Here is a 19,466-nt window from a genome sequence, read left to right as displayed (position 1 = left end):
TACAAAACGGTTTACAAACATCAAAACACAAAAACAAACGCATTGTCATTCAAGAAGTGTCGCTTGAATATTTTGTTTCAAACGTTGGTTACTTATCCCAGTAAACACAGATTTCGATCCTAAATCGTTTTTCAGAATTTATCATTACAATTTCGTGTAGGCTAACTCATTAGGGACCATTTTGACTGCTTACTTGTTTCTAACGTACTTCAGCTATCCAACTAGGGAAAGGGGACTTTTTATAATGGAATCCAAACCACGTGTCGTCCCTAGAGAATTCTCACATCGTTGAGAGGTGAAGGCTGGATTGAATGAAGACTGAAAATTTCCGTTGCCGCTCTGGGTTTCAGTCCCGCGATCTCTCGGAATACAGGCACGCGCCATACTAATAGCATACAATGCCCGATGTCTTTCAGTGCTAATATGTATTGAGAGAAACGTAATCTAAAACTTTTATAGAAATCAGACGACAATTCTATGAGTCGAAGGGCACGCGAGGAAAGCAGTAATTGAGAAGGAATGAGACGGGGTTGTAGACTATTCCCGATGTTGTTCAGTCTGTGCATTTAGCACGCACTTAAGAAAACCGCGCAGAATTTCAAGAGGGAATTAAAGTTCAGGAAGGAGAAATACAAAAAAAAAAAAACCTTTGCCGATGAAATTGTACTTAGGCGAAAGACAGAAAAGGACTTGGAAGATCAGATGAACAGAATGGCTATGTCTTGTAAAGATTAATATTAACAAAAGTGACTTAAGCGCAATGGAGTGTAGTCGAATTAAATCAAGTGATGCTGAAGAAGATCAGGAAATAAAGCAGTAAATGGGTTTTACTGTTTGAATAGCAAAATAGCTAACGAGGGCAGACTGGCAATAGCAAGACGAGCGTCTATAAATAAAAGAAGTTTCTTAAAATATTTTACAAAGTTAACTGCTAGGAACTATTTGAAGATGTTTGTCCGGTGTGAAGTCTTATGAGGAAGTAAGAAGTGGACGATAAACAGTTCAGATAAGAAGATGGTTCAAATGGCTCTGAGCACTATGGGACTTAACATCTATGGTCATCAGTCCACTAGAACTAAGAACTACTTAAACCTAACTAACTAACCTAAGAACAGCACGCAACACCCAGCCATCACGAGGCAGAGAAAATCCCTGACCCCGCCGGGAATCGAACCCGGGAACGCGGGCGTGGGAAGCGAGAACGCTACCGCACGACCACGAGATGCGGGCAGATAAGAAGGCAGAAGGTATTGATATGTGGTGCTACTGAAGATTGCTGGGCGTTAGATCGATAAATCGGATAAGTAATGAACATTTTGTTGAACTGAATTGGAGAGAGAAGAATTTTATGGCGGAAGAGGACTAACCGGAATGTTTGGTTCAAAGGACAGATCCATCAAGGAAGAGGCATCAAGGATTTGTCAATTTGGTACTGGAAGGAAGTGAGAGGAGGCAAAATTGTAGTGGAAGACATAGGTTTAATTACAGTAATGAAACTAAAACGAACGTTGGTAGCAGTAGTTGTGCAGAGATGAACAGGCTTTCACAGAAGAGACTACCGTGGACAAGCGCGTCAAAGCAGTCTTTGTACGGCAAACAAAACAACAACTTATCGTCTGTATTGGTTTCATCCTAAGTGTTTCCGACACACTGTATAAGAGACGAAAAAGTTATGAATGGGTAAGGAAATTGTTTCGACAGAAACACGAATTGACGAGAAAACTGAACAGACAATTGAGGAATGCTATGCATCAACATCGTTAACAGTTTCAGTATCAATAAAACAATACGACCGCATTGTCAGGAGTTTCACTTGGTCCGTGCCGCTTAACAATTTCCTTCCCCCTCGGACAGGACAGTAACAGCTCCCTCAGCTTTATTCGTGCGCGGCGGTCACTGGCCTCCAGCAGTAGGTTGTCTCCGCCGAGTCGTGACGATCTCCCTAGGGACAGGGAAAGACGAGCGGAGTGTGTATTGAGTGGGTGGGCGGTCGGGCTGCGTGACGGCGGCGCGCCGGAGACAGGGGCGCATAATTTATGCGTGCGGCGCGGCGCGGCGCGGCGGCCGGCGTCGGCCTTCACACGACGCCCAGCGGCCGGAAGCGCGTCCCGTCCACGAGCTGAGTGGCGGGCGGCGGCGCGGCGCCTGGCAACTGTCAGGCCAGTGTCCTACAAGGGCGCCAACGCTATACGTAACGGGTGACTGGTGTGCAGACTTCTAAACACCTAAAATTACTCTATAATAACCACATTTACAACAACAAAGCACCACTTAACATATGAAATTTGGTTTATTTATCCAGTATCGGCGTGGTTCTAGTTTATTGGGGAAATTTCGACAAAAAAAAAAAAATGGCCCAAATGACTGCAAACAAAGTGGATGTCTACTCTCTCTCTCTATTCGTTTAGTCGGTTCCGACCCTTCGTGACCCCATGAACCAACTCACGCCACTTTTTCCTGCCTTTCACTTTCTCCCGTAGAACTTCCAGGTTGCAACACATTGCTTCTGTGATGCCATCGATCCATCTCATCCTCTGACGTCCTCTTCTTCTAGTTCAAAAGGTTCAAATGTCTCTGAGCACTATGCGACTTAACTTCTGAGGTCATCAGTCGCCTAGAACTTAGAACTAATTAAACCTAACTAACCTATGAACATCACACACATCCATGCACGAGGCAGGATTCGAACCTACGACCGTAGCGGTCGCTCGGTTTCAGACTGTAACGCCTAGAACCGCACGGCCACTCCGGCCGGCTCTTCTAGTTCCTTCAATCTTCCCCAGCATTAATGTTTTTACAGCGAGGCATGCCTTCGCATTGTGTGTCCAAAGTAGCTCAGCTTTTGTTTTAACATTAGACCTTCCAGGGAGAAATCTGGTTTTATTTGCTCCAATATTGATCTGTTGGTTCTCTTTGCAGTCCATGGAACTCTAACAAGTTTCCCCCAACACCACAATTCGAAGGGGTCAATTCTTCGCCGTTCAGCCTTTCTAATGGTCCAGTTGTCACATCCATACATCACAACTGGAAAGACCATAGCCCTCACAATACGGATCTTTGTTGCTAGTGTTATATCTCTCGACCTTATAACCTTGTCAAGAGTTGACATCGCCTGTCTACCGAGCAACAGGTGTCTCCGGATATCATGGTTGCAGTCGCCATCAGCAGAGATCTGGGAACCGAGATAACTGAATGTGGTCACTACCTCCGTGGTTTCTCCTGCTATATCCCACGAATTGGTAGGTGTAGTTGCCATAATTTTCGTTTTCTTCACATTCAGCCTAAGACCGGCCGTTTCACTTTCGTCTTTCACCTTCAGCAAGGATGTTCTCAATTCTTCTTCACTTTCTGCCAACAGGGTCGTATCATCCGCGTACCTGAGGTTGTTTACATTTATTCCAGCTATTTTAATTCCTGTTTCTCCTTCATTTAGCCTCGCATTCCTCATAACATGTTCTGCTTACAGATTGAATAAGTACGGTGACAGTATGCAGCCTTGCCGGACCCCTTTCTGAATCTTTATCCATTTCGTTGTTCCCTACATAGTTCTCACCGTGACTTCTTGGTCAAGGTATAATCTCCGTATCAGATGAATGAGGTGATCTGGTACACCCATGATGTCTACTACAGTGTACCAATCTGAACATCAATCTAACAAAACGATACTGCCTGTCGGACAGGCACTCCAACACAGAACTTTGCCTTTTACGGTCGATCTTCTTAATACCTGAACTATCCAGACATGATTCACGATCCGACGTCCCAGGTTCAGTTCCACCAGTAATCGTCTCCTACCTTCCAAACTCGCAGAACCTCATCTCCAGACCCAGCTGGACGAGTACTGCTGGACGAAGGGACGAGTCATCAGTCGTGCCTGCTGGACAGCTCAGTTGTCAACTTTACTACCCTCGAAAAGCAAAGTTTCGGTTTTGAGGTCCCGTCCGGTACACTGTTTTACTCTGTCAGGGAGTTCAAGTAATTTTTTAAATTTGTAGAAAGAAGGCATTGGAAGAGCCCTCCGTTGTATAACCCTTAAAGGTAAGTCTCTGAAGAACCCTTAACTCAAGTGGTAGTATCCCTCGTCGCCGTCTAAAGGCACAATGTCACCATGTGATTGACATCTAAATACACAAAATAATTCGTGTCCAGGAAATACGCGTGACTTACTCAAATAATGTGACTCCCACAGAGCATGCTGCAGTGAATAGACGAGCGTTGTATTCATCGACCAATGTGCTACGTTTCATTACCTGAGCACAGGATAACGTCCAACACGTGTGTGTGTGTGTGTGTGTGTGTGTGTGTGTGTGTGTGTGTGTGTGTGTTTGTGTGTGTGTCGGCGGCTCGACAGTACCTGGTTTGGTAGCTCTTGAGTCTGCTTCAGTTTTTCATAAACAGCAAAGGCCTCAGTCTGAAATGGATATTTTAATGCTGTATGGGTGTCCTGAGTGGAGAGGAAATGAAGTCATTATACTGGAGCTCTTTCATTTTGTGTTGTAGAGATAGCAGCCTTATACGTTGCTGAAAAACCGCGATGTAGATGTCTGCACTGTTCAGCGCCACAGCGGGCGTAAACCAGAACTGGATATAAGATACGATCTTGACTTCTACTATTTGAGGGTTATTTGGCATGCAACAGCTAGAGGGAGTTCAAAGTCTAGCCTTCTTTCCTAAGGTCATACTCGGAATGTACAAGGCCCGGCACAAGGGACGAGGGACATACAAGCCTTCTTCGAAAAACTACGAGCAGCACTGCTTCCCACGCAAGTGGAGTTCGCAGCACTGTCTCTTCTTTCAGGAAACTACTCATGTCATACTTCGAAAGTACAAATTCCGACCACTTGAGGAACAAGCGTTTTTCAAAGAACGTCACTTAGCACTGGTTTCCTGGTATAAGTGTTCGCCAGACATGCTACTCAGCGAACACATCTGGTCCTCATGGTCTCCAGCAACACCTGCTGGCTTACTAGCCAGCATACAAACCATGTGTAGGACTATTTCCCAGTCTAGAGGCACAGACTGAAGCGTTTAGAGATATACACTTCATAGGGGTCCTCATGGTCTCCAGCAACACCTGCTGGCTTACTAGCCAGCATACAAACCACGTGTAGGACTATTTCCCAGTCTAGAGGCACTGACTGAAGCGTTTAGAGATATACACTTCATAATTCAATCCATACCCAAAGTTCTGAAATTCTCCTGTGCATATCTATGAGCCTAATAATTTTTGTATTTCCATGTGTCTAATCTGCGATACGCCGTTAATTTCATTCCTATGTATTCTTTCCGATGTCTTCACAAAAATTTGTATACTTCAACTCTAGCCAATGCAAACAAGACGCCTGACTTTTTTTTCATTAGTTTTCATGCATCCTCTTCTTTCTTTCTGTCAGCGTAGTTTGATTTTATATTTTAATGCATACAAAACTATATTGTCATGATACAGAGAAATATGCCTGCTCCAAATAGGTGCTTGAAAATGAGAATGAAATTCGAAAACGTAAATAGTGACTGGTTGAAGTAAATTGGTAACACTTGTTGAGTAATCTGACTATCTGAGCGACCAGAATGCAAATTCGACAGTAATACACCTTGGAGTCACGATGTACAACAATCTCCCAAGAAAAATTTCAATGCACATGTTACTTAAAACAGTTTCAACATACGAAGGTTGGGGCTAAGAACTAAGAATAGGTTCAGTCATGATTATATTTTTTTGTTATGTAAAATCAGTTTCAAATTCTGTGGTTTCATCATCAGGCTTTAAATAGCAATCTCTGTAATACACAAAATAGAAATACGGTTACACACAAACCGTTTAGTCCAAGCCTTTGTTCAATCCACAATAAATGCCTATGCAAATAAATGGTTATGCAGCTGCAAAGGATGACTTAAAATTTCACATATTTTGACATGCATCTTAAAACTGCACACAAAACCGTCCGCCACACGCCCCACCCAGCCCCACTACCCACTCAATGACTCACACACACACACACACACACACACACACACACACACAGGAAGCGAGAGCATCCTCAATAACAAAGGCAGCAATGCTCATTCCTAATATGGGTCCGAGATCCGAGAAAAAAAAGGATACAGCTTACCAACCCCATACGATACTACAGATTTTTATGTTATTTCAAGTGCGTTCACCCTGACTATTCAGTATTATGAATTTTGTTTGATTGTATTGAATTGACTGTGTGGTTTTCTTTCAGTGAAGACCACTGCACAAAACGTGATACAGACAAACGTGCATACAGTGGGTGGAAAAAGTCTTTAAACATCAAAAACACAACACAAAAGTATAGGTGTAGTGTACATAGTTCCGCGTAGTCAGCGCGTACACAACTTTCCCACTAGAGCGCGTCCCACTGAGCGCAGAGCTCGTCCGTCTCCGCACTACGAGATGGCGCTGTCTTAGAGACGGACCAAATTCTGCTTCCGCCGATCCGCGTATTAATATGTAATGCAGCCAATGAGACTGCTGCTAACGTAGAACCTTTTCTCCTCGCGGATCACACTCGCGCAGTGATACCTGAACGCTCGAGGTATTATAACGTGTGTAAAGACCTCCGATTAGTTAGTCTGCTTAGTCCGCATTAGTCTGCATTTGTCTGTAGCAGTCTATAGTTTCAGTCTGCGCCTAATAAGATTATCATATTCCTGTACATAGCCATGAAGATAAATGTATAGACACTTTTGTCAAGTATCAGAGACATGTGAGAATAAGATTAAGGTACCAAGACCAAAGGAACTTCAGATTGTCAATTGTAAATAGCATCGAGAACCAAGTTAAGTTATTTTTATGCTTGTTATTATTTTAATATATGTGTGTGAAAATTAATCAAGTTTTGTTTAAAGTTGGTCACCGTCAATCTTCTACTCTAAGCGTGCAAGTGGCATTTCTATCGTCTGACCTAACGGCAGAAAATAAACACGCCACGATAAGACCACGAGACATATTGCTGACACTCGCCTACTTCGTTAGAGCGACAAGTCAAATAATCTGATGGTGTGCATGCCGAAGGTCTTACAGTACGCACACCGCAGTAGGAAAACAGTTGACATTGAGAACAGTTTCCAATCGTCTCGGAATGGGTGAATACAGTCTCTGCATGATTTTGGTAGGCGTCTCACACCATTCTTCATGCAGATGAGTGGCAAGTTCCGGTAGTGATGAAGGAAGTGGGTTACAATCAAGCACACCGCTCCCTAAATTAGTCCACAAAGGCTCAATAACACTGAGATCTGATGACTGTGGTGGCCTGGGGAGATGCGAAGTACATCCTCGTCCTCAAGAAACCAAAAGGACAGTGCGAAATATCAAAATATGAGCCCTATCTTCTTGGATTACAGTATCAGCACCGGGGAACAAACATTATACCATGAAATCTATCTGATCAGCCAAAATGATGACATAATTCTCGGCAAAAATGTTCAAATGTGTGTGAAATCTTATGGGACTTAACTGCTAAGGTCATCAGTCCCGAAGCTTACACACTACTAATCCTAAGGACAAACGCACACACCATGCCCGAGGGAGGACTCGAACCTCCGCCGGAACCAGCCTCACAGTCCATGACTGCAGCGCCTGACACCGCTCGGCTAATCCCACGCGGCATGAAGAGTAGCCATGGGGGACATGGAAGAGCAGGATATGGCTGCCCAAATAATCACCGAACCCTCGCCGTTATGTTGCACTCTTGGGACGTAAAATCGTTAAGAAGTTGGAAACAAAGTGAAACAAGACTCATCCAACAAAATTACATTCTTCCATTGCTCCATAGTCTAGGTTTTATGACTTCTTCACCACGTTTTCCTGTTATATGCATTGGCATCACTGATGTGTTGTTTGAAATTCCGGTCCGCCGTGCAATTCCTTGCTTATGGATCTCCCTCAGTGTTGCTCTGGGGCTGACAGGATACGTGACTGCGACATTCGGTTTTGCAATGACTTTTACAGTTGTCTTCGTCTTATTTTTCGTCACAATCCTCTTAAATGACCGTCTGTCATTTTCACGCAACACACACTTTCATCCGTGTTGTGACTAAGCGGATGATGTTTTTCCAGTTTACCCGTATGTGGTATTAATATTCGCTACGGTACCTCCCGATACACCAAAGACTTCGACTCTCTTGGTCACGTAACTACCCACCACACAAGCACCAACAATATGCCCATGTTCGTATTCACTTAGCTCCGACGTACTGCACTCACAACTACGCATAACACTCTTCTGAGCAAGACTGACACTTGCAACGTATTGGGGACGTTTCACAGGTGCTGTTAGTGGTCAAATGCAACAGCGCAACAGCCTGCAGGCTTGCCTAGCGCCGGCCGATGTGACCGAGCGGTTCTAGGCACTTCAGTCCGGAAGCGCGCTGCTGCTATGGTCGCAGGTTCGAATCTTGCCTTGGGTATGGATGTGTGTGAGGTCCTTAGGTTAGTTAGGTTTAAGTAGTCCTAAGTCTAGGGGACTGATAACCTCAGATTTTAAGTCCCATAGTGCTTAGAGCCATTTGAACCATTTCATCTTGCCTAACATCTACATGTTTGTCCAAGCATACTTTTCTCACACTGTTTCCATATTTTTGTCCAACACCAATATGTACACGTAATTTCAGCTTCGTCTGAAACGTCCTAGAGTCGCATTTGGTAGTATGTTAAAAATTATTTCCAATAGTCACATCACCACGCGAACCAAACTGTACGCACAACCATCGGGGCTCTTAGCTGTCTTATTTGTGAACCGAGAGAGAATAACTTATCACAAGCAGTGTTTTACTTGCGAACGGCCTTGCCGCAGCGGTAACACCGGTTACCGTCAGATTACCGAAGTTAAGAGCGGTCGGGCTGGGCTAGCCATTCGGTCTGCCGAGCGCTGTTGGCAAGCGGGGTACACTCAGCCTTTGTGAGGCAAAGTGAAGAGCTACTTAATTGAGAGGTAGCGGCGCCGGTGTCGTAAACAGACAAGCAGCCGGCAGAGCGGTGAGCTGACCTCATGCCCCTCCATATCCGCATCCAGTGACGCCTGTGGCCTGAAAATGATAAGGCGACCAATCGGCAACGTTGGGCCTTCATGGTGTTTTCTGGCGGAGTTTAGTTTTCAGTGTTTTACTTGAATCCTTTCGTGTAAACCAAGGCAGGCTTAACAACAACTTTGGCCTTGAAAATGTCCACGTTATCAGTCAAACATATACTTAGATACACTGACCATTTATTTACACCTCGGTGACCATTCTCCCAAAATAAATGTGTAGCACCAAAATTGGCGAACGGTGTCTTCACACACAGAATTCAGATATGCCTATCAATGCTTTCAACTGGGAGACGGCTGCACCACTATGGCTAGTATGGTGATAGTGAACAAATGGAATTTAGACGAGGTGAAGTGGACATGAAAGTAGGTCAAAAGGATCGACGAGGATCCGAAGACAGGACTTCAAGTACTTATCTTATACTGCATGAGCCTCATTTCCGGAATTGAGTTTTCAAAATTATCCTCAAATTTCAGAAGCACCAAACTCATATTTGGAGTGGGTGTAAGTGTCATCGTCGAAACTTGTGAGCCAGAACAATCTAAACATAAGCACATGTTGTGTGTAATACGTCTATCTCTTATCTGTACAATTAAATTTAAACGTGACTGAGTTTGCTAACTCTACGATTAATCAAGATCAGGCTCTCGCCTCCGGAGGTCATAGCGACCTCGCTTCATGTAAAAAGATTTTATCAGCGTGTTATACTCTATCAAGTGCTCTTGGGCAGTCCGGTAGAGTGCTATATTTTTTTTTCGTTCGTGGAATAACCTGAGAACGAGGAGCTCAATCACCTCTTAACTATTTGAGAATGGAAGAGAAGTAAGTGTAACTTAACGATAGTCGGATCACATCCTAGCTGAGATATTTTCTTAAGTAACAATTAGTGATCAGCAGAAAGAAGAGCACGAAGAAACGACTCTGTTCTAATTTGCCAACGACTCACGCATTTCATTGTACGAGGTCAGTTTTGTAGCAATTTCTAGCACATACGAGCTTATTCTCCCAAGCCTAATTAGTCTTCTGTATCACCGTTTGTAGAATAAGAATGCCGATTCATCTTACAATACTGGATGCTCGATGTAAAGTGATTTTCAAGTTTTTAATTCAGAATTTTCGGCTGTAGCCCTGTACACTTCATTCATTAACACAAACTTTACTGACCCATTGACCTGTCCCGGCTGCACCTGTGGGCTTTTCCTGTGGCTAGTGTCTACGCCACAGTGATTATCCGGGAGAGGAAGTTTCTCCAGCTTGTAGATGATTGGGCAGACTTTCCCTGGCCCACCTAAAAGGGATTTGCAGGAAATCTCAAGGGAAACTGAATTTCCTAGTATGGCAGACGTTTCCAAGCCCTTGTTGGCGACTGAAGGTTTCAGAAGATTTGGCAGGTTTTCGCAGTGGAGTTATTAGCGCAAGCGGGGAGTAGGCAATGAAACTGCTTGCACGCGGCAACTGATTCTGACTGGTCGAAAGGCCTGAATGTTAAGTAATTTCGAGGCTTTGGAGATCATCGAGTCAGGGGTAATCGATCGGTACTCCTGGGTGTTGCTGACTCTCCGGAGCGGAAGTGCTGATTCGAGAGTATTACTGATTTCTGTGTTCAGATTCTTAGTGATCCACGAAGCATTTCTTCCAGTACGGAAAGAAAACTGGCAAGGGCATTTGCGGTGTGTGAGTAAGGAGCACTCAACGAAATGGTTCAAATGGCTCTGAGCACTATGGGACTCAACATCTTAGGTCATAAGTCCCCTAGAACTTAGAACTACTTAAACCTAACTAACCTAAAGACATCACACACACCCATGCCCGAGGCAGGATTCGAACCTGCGACCGTAGCAGTCCCGCGGTTCCGGACTGCAGCGCCAGAACCGCTAGACCACCGCGGCCGGCGGAGCGCTCAACGGATCTATTGCTTTAGTAGGAGGATGTTACCACGTTGTGAGCGTGCACACACACAGTAGACAGAGATCACGTGCTAAGTTGTGGAGCCAACTAGCTAATTAGACGGTTGGTGTTTCAGTGAACAAGACGGATTTGACAAGGTTTTTATTGGAGGTAGTATATTAGTTTTCTTCCACATCTGAGTGTGGTGTTCTGTGTCATTCTTTTCCTATTAACTTTGAACTGATTTCCTGTTTTGCTGTTGTGGACATTTTCGGCTAAAGTTGCTGAAGCCCAGTGGGCGGACCTCGGGATATTACTGAAAGTGGTTGGAGTAGTACAGGGCTTCTAATTATTGGCTTCATTGACTCTGAAGCACTGGGCAGTTTAATCCTGCCTCGCGAGTTTAAGTGGGCTGGCAACCTTATTTGGACTGATTGATAGTGTGGCAGTGCGAGAAAATAATCTGCGACCGCTAGTAAACGTTTCTGATTAAACCTAAGGAACAGTGCGTCGCGTGGTTTTTTTGTCTTGCACGTCGCTCGCTGCTAAGAGAGCAGCGAGTCCAGGCCTCGGGTGATAGCTACTTGGTGCGACGCTACCGAAGGACGAACCGAACGAGGTGGCGCAGTGGTTAGCACGCTAGACGCGCTTTTGAGAGGAAGGCGGTTCAAACCCTCGTCTGACCTTCCACATTTACGTTTTCCTTTATTTCTATAAATCGCTTAAAACGATCGCTGAGATGGTTTCCTTGAAAGCGCACTGCCGATTTCCTTTCCAATCTTCTGAAACTGGAGCTTGCCCTTCGTCTCTATTGACCTGGATGACAGCGGGACTTTAAACTTTATACTTAATTCCTTTCTTTTTTTGAAGAACGAATGTATCAAGTGTTCAGCTTGGTAGTGTCAGTCTCATAGGCAGCCAACAGGAATTCGATGATGAAAGATATTCTCATCATCAGCAGCAGACGAAAAGTGGAACAGAGTTGGAGGTGTGCGGTTCCTGGCCACCGGATTGTGTATCCATGTTCTAAGCCTCTGTCCGCTATCTAACGGAATAAACTCATAACAAAACTGCTGATGGCGATCCTTCCGCCAAGGGATGATATTAAACTCACCAACCCCCCAGAAAGATTCTGCTGAAGGGACGTTTCTCCCTTCCTTTCATTTTCGTGCACACGCATAATAATATAAAAAGCACTAGCCGCAGTCACTATACAGAACAGTTCCACATACGAGGGTACCGTGGCAAAATTATAGGCCTTACAGTGAAAGATTCGGTGCGTTTCTTTTTTTAAAAAAAATGAAGAAATGTAATTGTTTACGACTCAGTGCCTTTTGAGATAATGTACGTAATCCAGTGTTTACATTTCTTTACGACTCAATGCCTTTTGTGTCAATGCACTTCATCCATTGTTTTTCCACTACGTGAATTCTATCCCCGGAGTGGGATTCTGCAAAGTTCTCAGAACAGTCATCTACGTGGGACATGATATGCTAATCGAACTCAAAACATTTTCCAACGACAAATTCCTTTATGATGTACGTCTCAGCTAAATGTGCTTCATAGGATGGACGCTGTAACATTTCATACTTCAGATCCTTCCATCTTCCCATAGTCAAAGCATCTAAGTGGCAGAAAAACTGTCCTGATGAAGAATGATTTCTGTTTTGTTTGTAGGCCAGGAGTCTTCTGATGTATTTTTCCAACCCGTTAGCCTTCAAGACTTGCGTGAGATTTGACACTTGTTGTTTCAGAATTTACAAGGTACTCAACAAGATAAAGCTCTTTTGCCTAGGCCGATAGCTTTCCGGCAGATGAAACTGACTTCACGTTTATTGACGCACTGCTATCGGCTCCCACTCGTTGCTTCGAAGGCTGTTTGCAGCGTGAAATTATGGACCCATGTTTCATCCACAAGAAATATTGAGCGTAAAAAAATGTTGGGTCCTTTTTCGAAACAGTCGAAATCTTATTGACTAGCAGCTATTTGCAGTCGCTCTTGGTTAGCGTTGAACAAATGCCTTGCCCATCTTGCACAAATTTTTCGCGTTCTTAATTCTTCACGTAAAATGCACCGTAATATTTCTTCTGATATTCCAACGGCCTCATCTGCTTCATACAATTCAAATCATCGGTCGGTCAGTATCATAATGTGCTCACACACTAGCTATTATGATCTGTATTAGCATCTTCAAGAGAGATAGGACCACGTTTAAATTTCTTAGCTGCTGTAAATGAAAGAGCAGAACCCCCGCACCCTCTCACCGAGACTGACGAATTTTCTTAGGCCGTAAAACACCCAAAACAATTTAATGACGGCTAAGTATGGCAATTTCCACTTTTGAAACACAGGCAGTACGACTAAGATACAGAAAGCCACAGAAACAACACTATTCAAAAATGGTTCAAATGGCTCTGAGCACTATGGGACTTAACAGCTATGGTCATCAGTCCCCTAGAACTTAGAACTACTTAAACCTAACTAACCTAAGGACAGCACACAACACCCGGCCATCACGAGGCAGAGAAAATCCCTGACCCCGCCGGGAATCGAACCCGGGAACCCGGGCGTGGGAAGCGAGAACGCTACCGCACGACCACGAGATGCGGGCTTAAACAACACTATTCCATAGATCACAGTTTACTTGGGGGAAGAAGGATAACTTCTCGAAGCCCCGTCGAGACAGTCAGCGGAGACGGAACATAAGGTCGGGCTGGGTATTAAAAGGGAAGCATGAGCATTTTCCTTAAGCGATTCAGGGAAAATACGGAAAACCCACGTCTGAATGGCCAGATTGTGTACCTCGGTTCTCCCGAATGCGATTCTTGTTGTTCAGTCAGTCCGCGACCGCTCCTTGGAACATTAATAGAGAGGGGTTTGAAGTTGCATACCTTAGTGCGCAAGATGTACTCACGCAGTAAACACCAAGGTCCGTTGTTATCAAAGACCTCTTTGTGCCAGATGGCCAATCTTTCGCCTTGCTCTCGTGCAACTCAAGTGCCGGTACATGAGGAACGCAAAGGCAGAAAGTCAAAGCACTTGTATCAGATCGAGACGTGAGGGGCGCCTCATTCTCACTGAGTCCATGACCTCACGAATGTTTGCCTACTATTCTTGCTGGAAGCTGTATTTCTACTACTTCCCTTTAGAGAGGCGGAAAAACGTGGTAATTTTAGGATAACTAAGCAAAGAAAACCATCGTAAATCAAAAGTTATTTGTATTTTAAGACGTGTCTTACTCTTCAGTCAACTTCACACAGATGTTAGTTTTGTTTTTTTCTTCAGAATTACATTCCGTTTCCAAACTTAGCCTTGGACAGAAAAACATGGAAATAATAGTATGTAACAGACGCCTTCCAGTTCAAGCGCTTTTTATGATGAGGTATGCCTTTGAAATGCACAGTCCTAAACAAATTAAAAATTAACTTGTCTACGCTAAACGCAGAATATACAGCCTGCTTTTTAATTAAATATACATGAGTGATCTTCAATAAGACGTTGGTGGGTAAATATTAGATTTGGATTATTGGCAATGATAGATGTATAGTAAAGAAAAACAGCAAGAGGTCTTTAACAACTGTGCAGGATTTCTTCCGCCAACTTGAAAATGAATCTCACTTATAATATGATACGCTACTGAAACAGATGCTACGTTCATGTTACATTTGACGGTAAATCCTAACTCTTTAGAAATATGACTACACTTACAAAAAGAATATTCCAGTCCTTCATAACGTTCTAAAGTCTGCTCATGTGCAAGGAGTTACTCATAAGGTTACTGTGTTCGCTATTTGTATGAGGATTAAACGCTGTAATCTATAGGTGACAGGAATTCACTCGGTACTATTTAAAGAGGAAAGTCTTGTTTCTTTTGCACTGTAATATACCAGTGTAGAATTCCTGTCAATATCGCCAACTGTCGTCACCTAATGACAGCTATAAATTTCCATTCATGAGGTTAATCTGAAGCTCGACATTGTAACTGAGAAGAGAACCACTTCTCTTTTTATACACAAACGTCTTTGAAACAAACTGACCAAGATGATGCTCTTTTCTGCACAGATGTTTGACAATGGACAACACATTCAGAAAATAATACACATACATTGCTCGGAATCCAAAAGCTTAGAACTAAATGAAAAGGTCAAGTTACGAATCTGCATTAAGAATAATGTTTCTATTCTTCTTATTTTAGAATTATGTAAAGTATCCGCGACAGAACTTGTAACTTGAGACAGTTTAAGTGCGTAGACAAGACTATGCATAATCGTACGCGCGATGAATGTCAAAAGAAACTGGACACTTTAAAGTGAATCACATTAAATACGACAGTATTTATAGATGGACAAGTGATTGTAACTGAATCAGGTGACGATCTTCAACAGTGATTTTGATTACGAAATTTGAATATTACTTCGATAAGATTAAATAAGCAAGGGTAATATAACAACCATCAATGGAACAGGATAAATTCTTACAAGTACAAATGTATGAGGTACATTCAAGAGCATCTTTTTAAACAGCAGACTAGAAACAGTTCTAAAATAACACTAAGTAAAGGAAGTATTAACATTAATTTATGGATGTGAATGTTGAGGACTAACGAAACAAAAGGTCAGAAGAATACGAAGGGCAAAATAAGACCGCTTGTTGGAGAGGCAAGGAAAGGAAAGAAAACGAAGATATCAGTTGAAAGCTGAAAGTATTTAACATGATCGACAAGATGTTAAGATAAAGAACAAATGGAAGAAACAAGTGACAAAAATGTGCGGCTTAAGACTATTAAACACTCTTCTTAACGACAAGCCAAAAAAGGAGGAAACAATGTATTATCAAAGACTGTATTATGTCTTCCGTGCAATTATTTATTGCGATCTAAGTTTATTTTATTAGCTTAAAAACATTCTGGTTATTCACAGTTATTAGTGTTATAACCGGTTTAAATCTTTGACTATCGTCATCAGACTCTATAATCCTAGTTGTTGGCATGATCGCATGCTATTAGTATACTTTTTGCATTGAACGATGTAATTACTAACAGAAAGGCATCTCTGGACAAATTAACGCTAGCTAAACGTGTGGAAATATCAACGAACAGATGTGATGACGCCTTCTATGATAGAAATCCGTCGTACATCTAAACATCGTACGCAGTTAGTTCTTTTAGATACGTTAATACCGGAAAGATAAATAAGTAAGATAGGATCGGCGATGAAAAAACAGACTTATACTAGATTGTGAACGAAACGCAGCTGATTTAGTTGTTGACAATTTTGATTGTGGATACTCTGTTATTTCCACAAAGCAAATCTTCATGCATAGATAATAGTCATAAAGCGGTCCATAAACGGTTTCTTAGTGATAATCCACGAGACATAATAGGGACAACAAATGTCGGTGGGAAATTTATATTCAAGGTATTGTCTTCGGCAGGTGAGTGAAGGATTCACTTTCCATTCGCAGTTCAGCTATGTGTTTACAAACGTGACATAACACTTTGACTCTGGTTTAAACGTGACTATTGAATTAAAAAAAAAAGGCTCGAGTCTCTGTAGCCAGCTACTTTAATTTCTTAATTCCACTTAGCGGTTTGGAGTATTGTACTTTTTTTGAAGTGGGTTTAGTTATGTACTGGAGAAAGACGAAATGCACCGTGACTATGAAAGGCGAACAGTCAATAAGAGATGTTTCTTTCGTTAATGGACGGTAGACCTTCCTAGTGTAGTTGACGAGGGATCAGTAAAGCAATCAGTTCTCACACTGAGGCCAGCTGAGTGAGTAGAAATCTGACATAATGGCTTTCAGAGCGAACGTTTTAGGTTAGGCTGTGCTGAACAAGTGCTGCCAATTAAACTTTAATTTTAGTTCTACAATTCATTTCGGAGTGTTATACATGTAGAACATCTGTACCTAACACAACTGAGGCCAAGTTATTCGCGTTCAGCGAATTTATTTCGATCTAATTTCGAAATGCTATCAATCGTCATTTACGTAAATATTATACATTCAGTGCCACGTGAACTGAGCGACTGTTAATGGTGAAAACTGACGCTCTAATGTCTCTACGATTTTAAAAATGAGTTTGTACGCAGAGAGAAAAACGCTGCCGGTTGACTACACAGTGCACAGTAAAAACATAAAAAACTAATAGTAATTGAATGTACTTTGTATTTCAACAAGCTCCATGAAGTGAAAAAAGTGGAGTGACTCATGAGCATATTTAACTCTGCTTATCAGGTTTCCTTCTTGCTATATACAGATATCATCCGAAGATGAGGATCAGGGTACTTGACGAAACGTTGCTTAGAGACTGCTCGTTATTGCCTTGGGGGAAAACGTTAGACGTCGGCTGACGATGACGAGCAGGTGGCTGAAACGCTACGTTACTACTGTTACTGTTACTGAGCTGACAACCCAATATCATGTCATCATCGACTTATGACGGGATATACTACAACTTCAGAAAAACAAGTGACTGGTTGCAGATGTTTGTGTCCTTCAATCGGTGACACGGCAACACACCGCCGACACGATTTAAGCGGAGGGAAACACACGCGGCGGCAGTAGGCCGGTCCCTGACATGACCCTCGACGCACCGCAGCGCGCTCGTGAGGGAGGCAAAACAAAACAACATATGCTGGCGAGGGGTGGCGGCAGGCGGCAGGCGGCGGCCCCCTCCCACGCGAGCAGCGCCGGCAGCGCGCAGCGAGCAGCGAGCCGTCTCCTACCTTGCGCGAGCCTCCGTGCCACCGGCTTGGACCGCATGCCCGGCCGCGTCGCCTCAGCAGGGCGCCTGTCCGCAGCGCGGCCCGCCGTCGCCGGGCCGCATCCCGCGCCGCCTCGGAGGTCGCCGGCCACTTCACTTGACAGCACGCGGCGGGAAGCGAGCGGTGCCTGGAGGGGCGGGCAGGAGGGGGTGGCTGGCAGAGTGCGGCGAGGGCAGAGCAGCGGAGGACGGCTCCGCGCCGAGTGTCGGCCGGAGGCGGCAGCGGCGGCGGCGGAGGCGGCGGAGGCGGCGGCGGCGACGCGGCCAGATTTTTGGCGGAGGCGCGCTCGCCGCCGGCGGAGCCCTCGGCCGCCCCCACTGCGCAGCGGGCGCGCGCACCGCGGCCACGCCCCCGCCACCCCCCGCCACGCCCGCGGCTCCGTATCCCCTCTCCTCCTCCTCCTCCTCCTCCTCCTCCTCCTCCTTCTGCCGCCCCTGAGGCTCTCCGTCTCTCCTTCGTCGCCGAGTCCGGCTCGCGTAGAGGGGAAAGGGGGAGCAGCTATAGTCGGGCAGCGACGGCGGGACGGCGAAGGGGTTGCGCGGCTCTTCGCGCCGCCGGAGTTGAATCGATGTTACGACATTCCATTACCCGTAAAATATGGTCGCTTTCCTCTTCTTCTTGCTCGTCGGGGCCATCAGCCGGCGGCCGTCGTCTGCAGCAGCGGCCGACCTCTCTGCTCCCTTCTCTCCGGGAGTAGCAGCTCCTCGTTCTGCGCTGTGCGGGAAAGGAGAGCGCGTTGTGCGCGAGCGAGCGACGATGAAAACGGACGTAAGGGCCCACCGGCTAAGCCTCTTCTTCGCCCTCATATTCCTCACACTCCTCTACATTTACTATATCAAATTTCAGTGACATGTCGACAACGATATCCAACAAGTTTATCTCTGTTAAATTAAAAATGAAATCACGAATTGAGGAAAGAAACTCATGGCTTATTCTTCTTTTAAAGATATCTGCATCTACGATGGGCGCTCAATAAGTAATGCAACACATTTCTTTTCTGAAACCAGGTTGGTTTCATTCAGACTTCCAATACATCATACACTACTGGCCATTAAAATTGCTACACCAAGAAGAAATGCAGATGATAAACGGGTATTCATTGGACAAATCTATTATACTAGAACTCACATGTGATTACATTTTCACGCAATTTGGGTGCGTAGATCCTGAGAAATCAGTACCCAGAACAACCAATTCTGGCCGTAATAACGGCCTTGAAATACCGCTACGGTCGCGGGTTCGAATCCTGCCTCGGGCCTGGATGTGTGTGATGTCCTTAGGTTAGTTAGGTTTAAGTAGTTCTAAGTTCTAGGGGACTGATGACCTCAGAAGTCCCATAGTGCTCAGAGCCATTTGAACCATTTGAACTTCGGTTAAGTATCTAGGGGTAATGTTGCAAAGCAATATGAAATGCAATGTGCACTGCAGCTTGACAGTAGGGAAGGTGGATGTTAGACTTCGTCTTACTTAGAGAATTTTGGGAAAGTCAAGCTCTTCTATAAGGAACGGTCTATAGAATGTTAGTGCGACCCATGCATGAGTGGTGTTCGATTGTTTGGGATCCACAACAGGTCGGATGAAAGGGAGATATCGAAACAATCCACAGGCGAGCCACTAGATTTGTTATCAGTAAGTTCAATTAGAATGCACTACAACGCTTCGTGAATTCAAAAGGGAATCCTGGAGGGAAGCCGATGCTCTTTCCCCGAGTCACTATCGTGCAAATTTAGAGAACCGGCATTTGAGGCCCAGTGCAGAACGAT

General features: G+C 44.3%; 1 protein-coding gene across 1 annotated transcript; it reads right to left on the bottom strand.

Moving 5' to 3' along the window:
* Positions 1–2,034: 2,034 nt before the first annotated feature.
* LOC126157112 (serine/arginine repetitive matrix protein 3-like) lies at positions 2,035–18,509 on the bottom strand. Its single transcript, XM_049916353.1, has 3 exons — positions 18,336–18,509; positions 17,533–18,247; positions 2,035–2,168 (listed from the first exon to the last, which is right to left on the bottom strand). The coding sequence occupies exons 1-3, from the start codon at positions 18,507–18,509 to the stop codon at positions 2,035–2,037; spliced, it is 1,023 nt and encodes a 340-aa protein (XP_049772310.1).
* Positions 18,510–19,466: the final 957 nt, after the last annotated feature.

This window comes from Schistocerca cancellata, chromosome 2 (genome assembly GCF_023864275.1).
Source record: "Schistocerca cancellata isolate TAMUIC-IGC-003103 chromosome 2, iqSchCanc2.1, whole genome shotgun sequence".
In the NCBI taxonomy this organism is placed as follows: domain Eukaryota; kingdom Metazoa; phylum Arthropoda; class Insecta; order Orthoptera; family Acrididae; genus Schistocerca; species Schistocerca cancellata.
This window is presented reverse-complemented; position numbering and strand designations above follow the sequence as displayed.

Excerpts from the sequence above, each read along its gene's own strand:
- LOC126157112 (XM_049916353.1), bottom strand. The coding sequence starts at position 18,509 with ATGAGGGCGAAGAAGAGGCTTAGCCGGTGGGCCCTTACGTCCGTTTTC. Across the intron at positions 18,248-18,335 it reads ACGACGGCCGCCGGCTGATG|AGCCGCGCAACCCCTTCGCC; the intron begins GCCCCGACGAGC and ends GGCGGCGCGAAG. Across the intron at positions 2,169-17,532 it reads TCCCTCACGAGCGCGCTGCG|GACACTGGCCTGACAGTTGC; the intron begins GTGCGTCGAGGG and ends GCGCCCTTGTAG.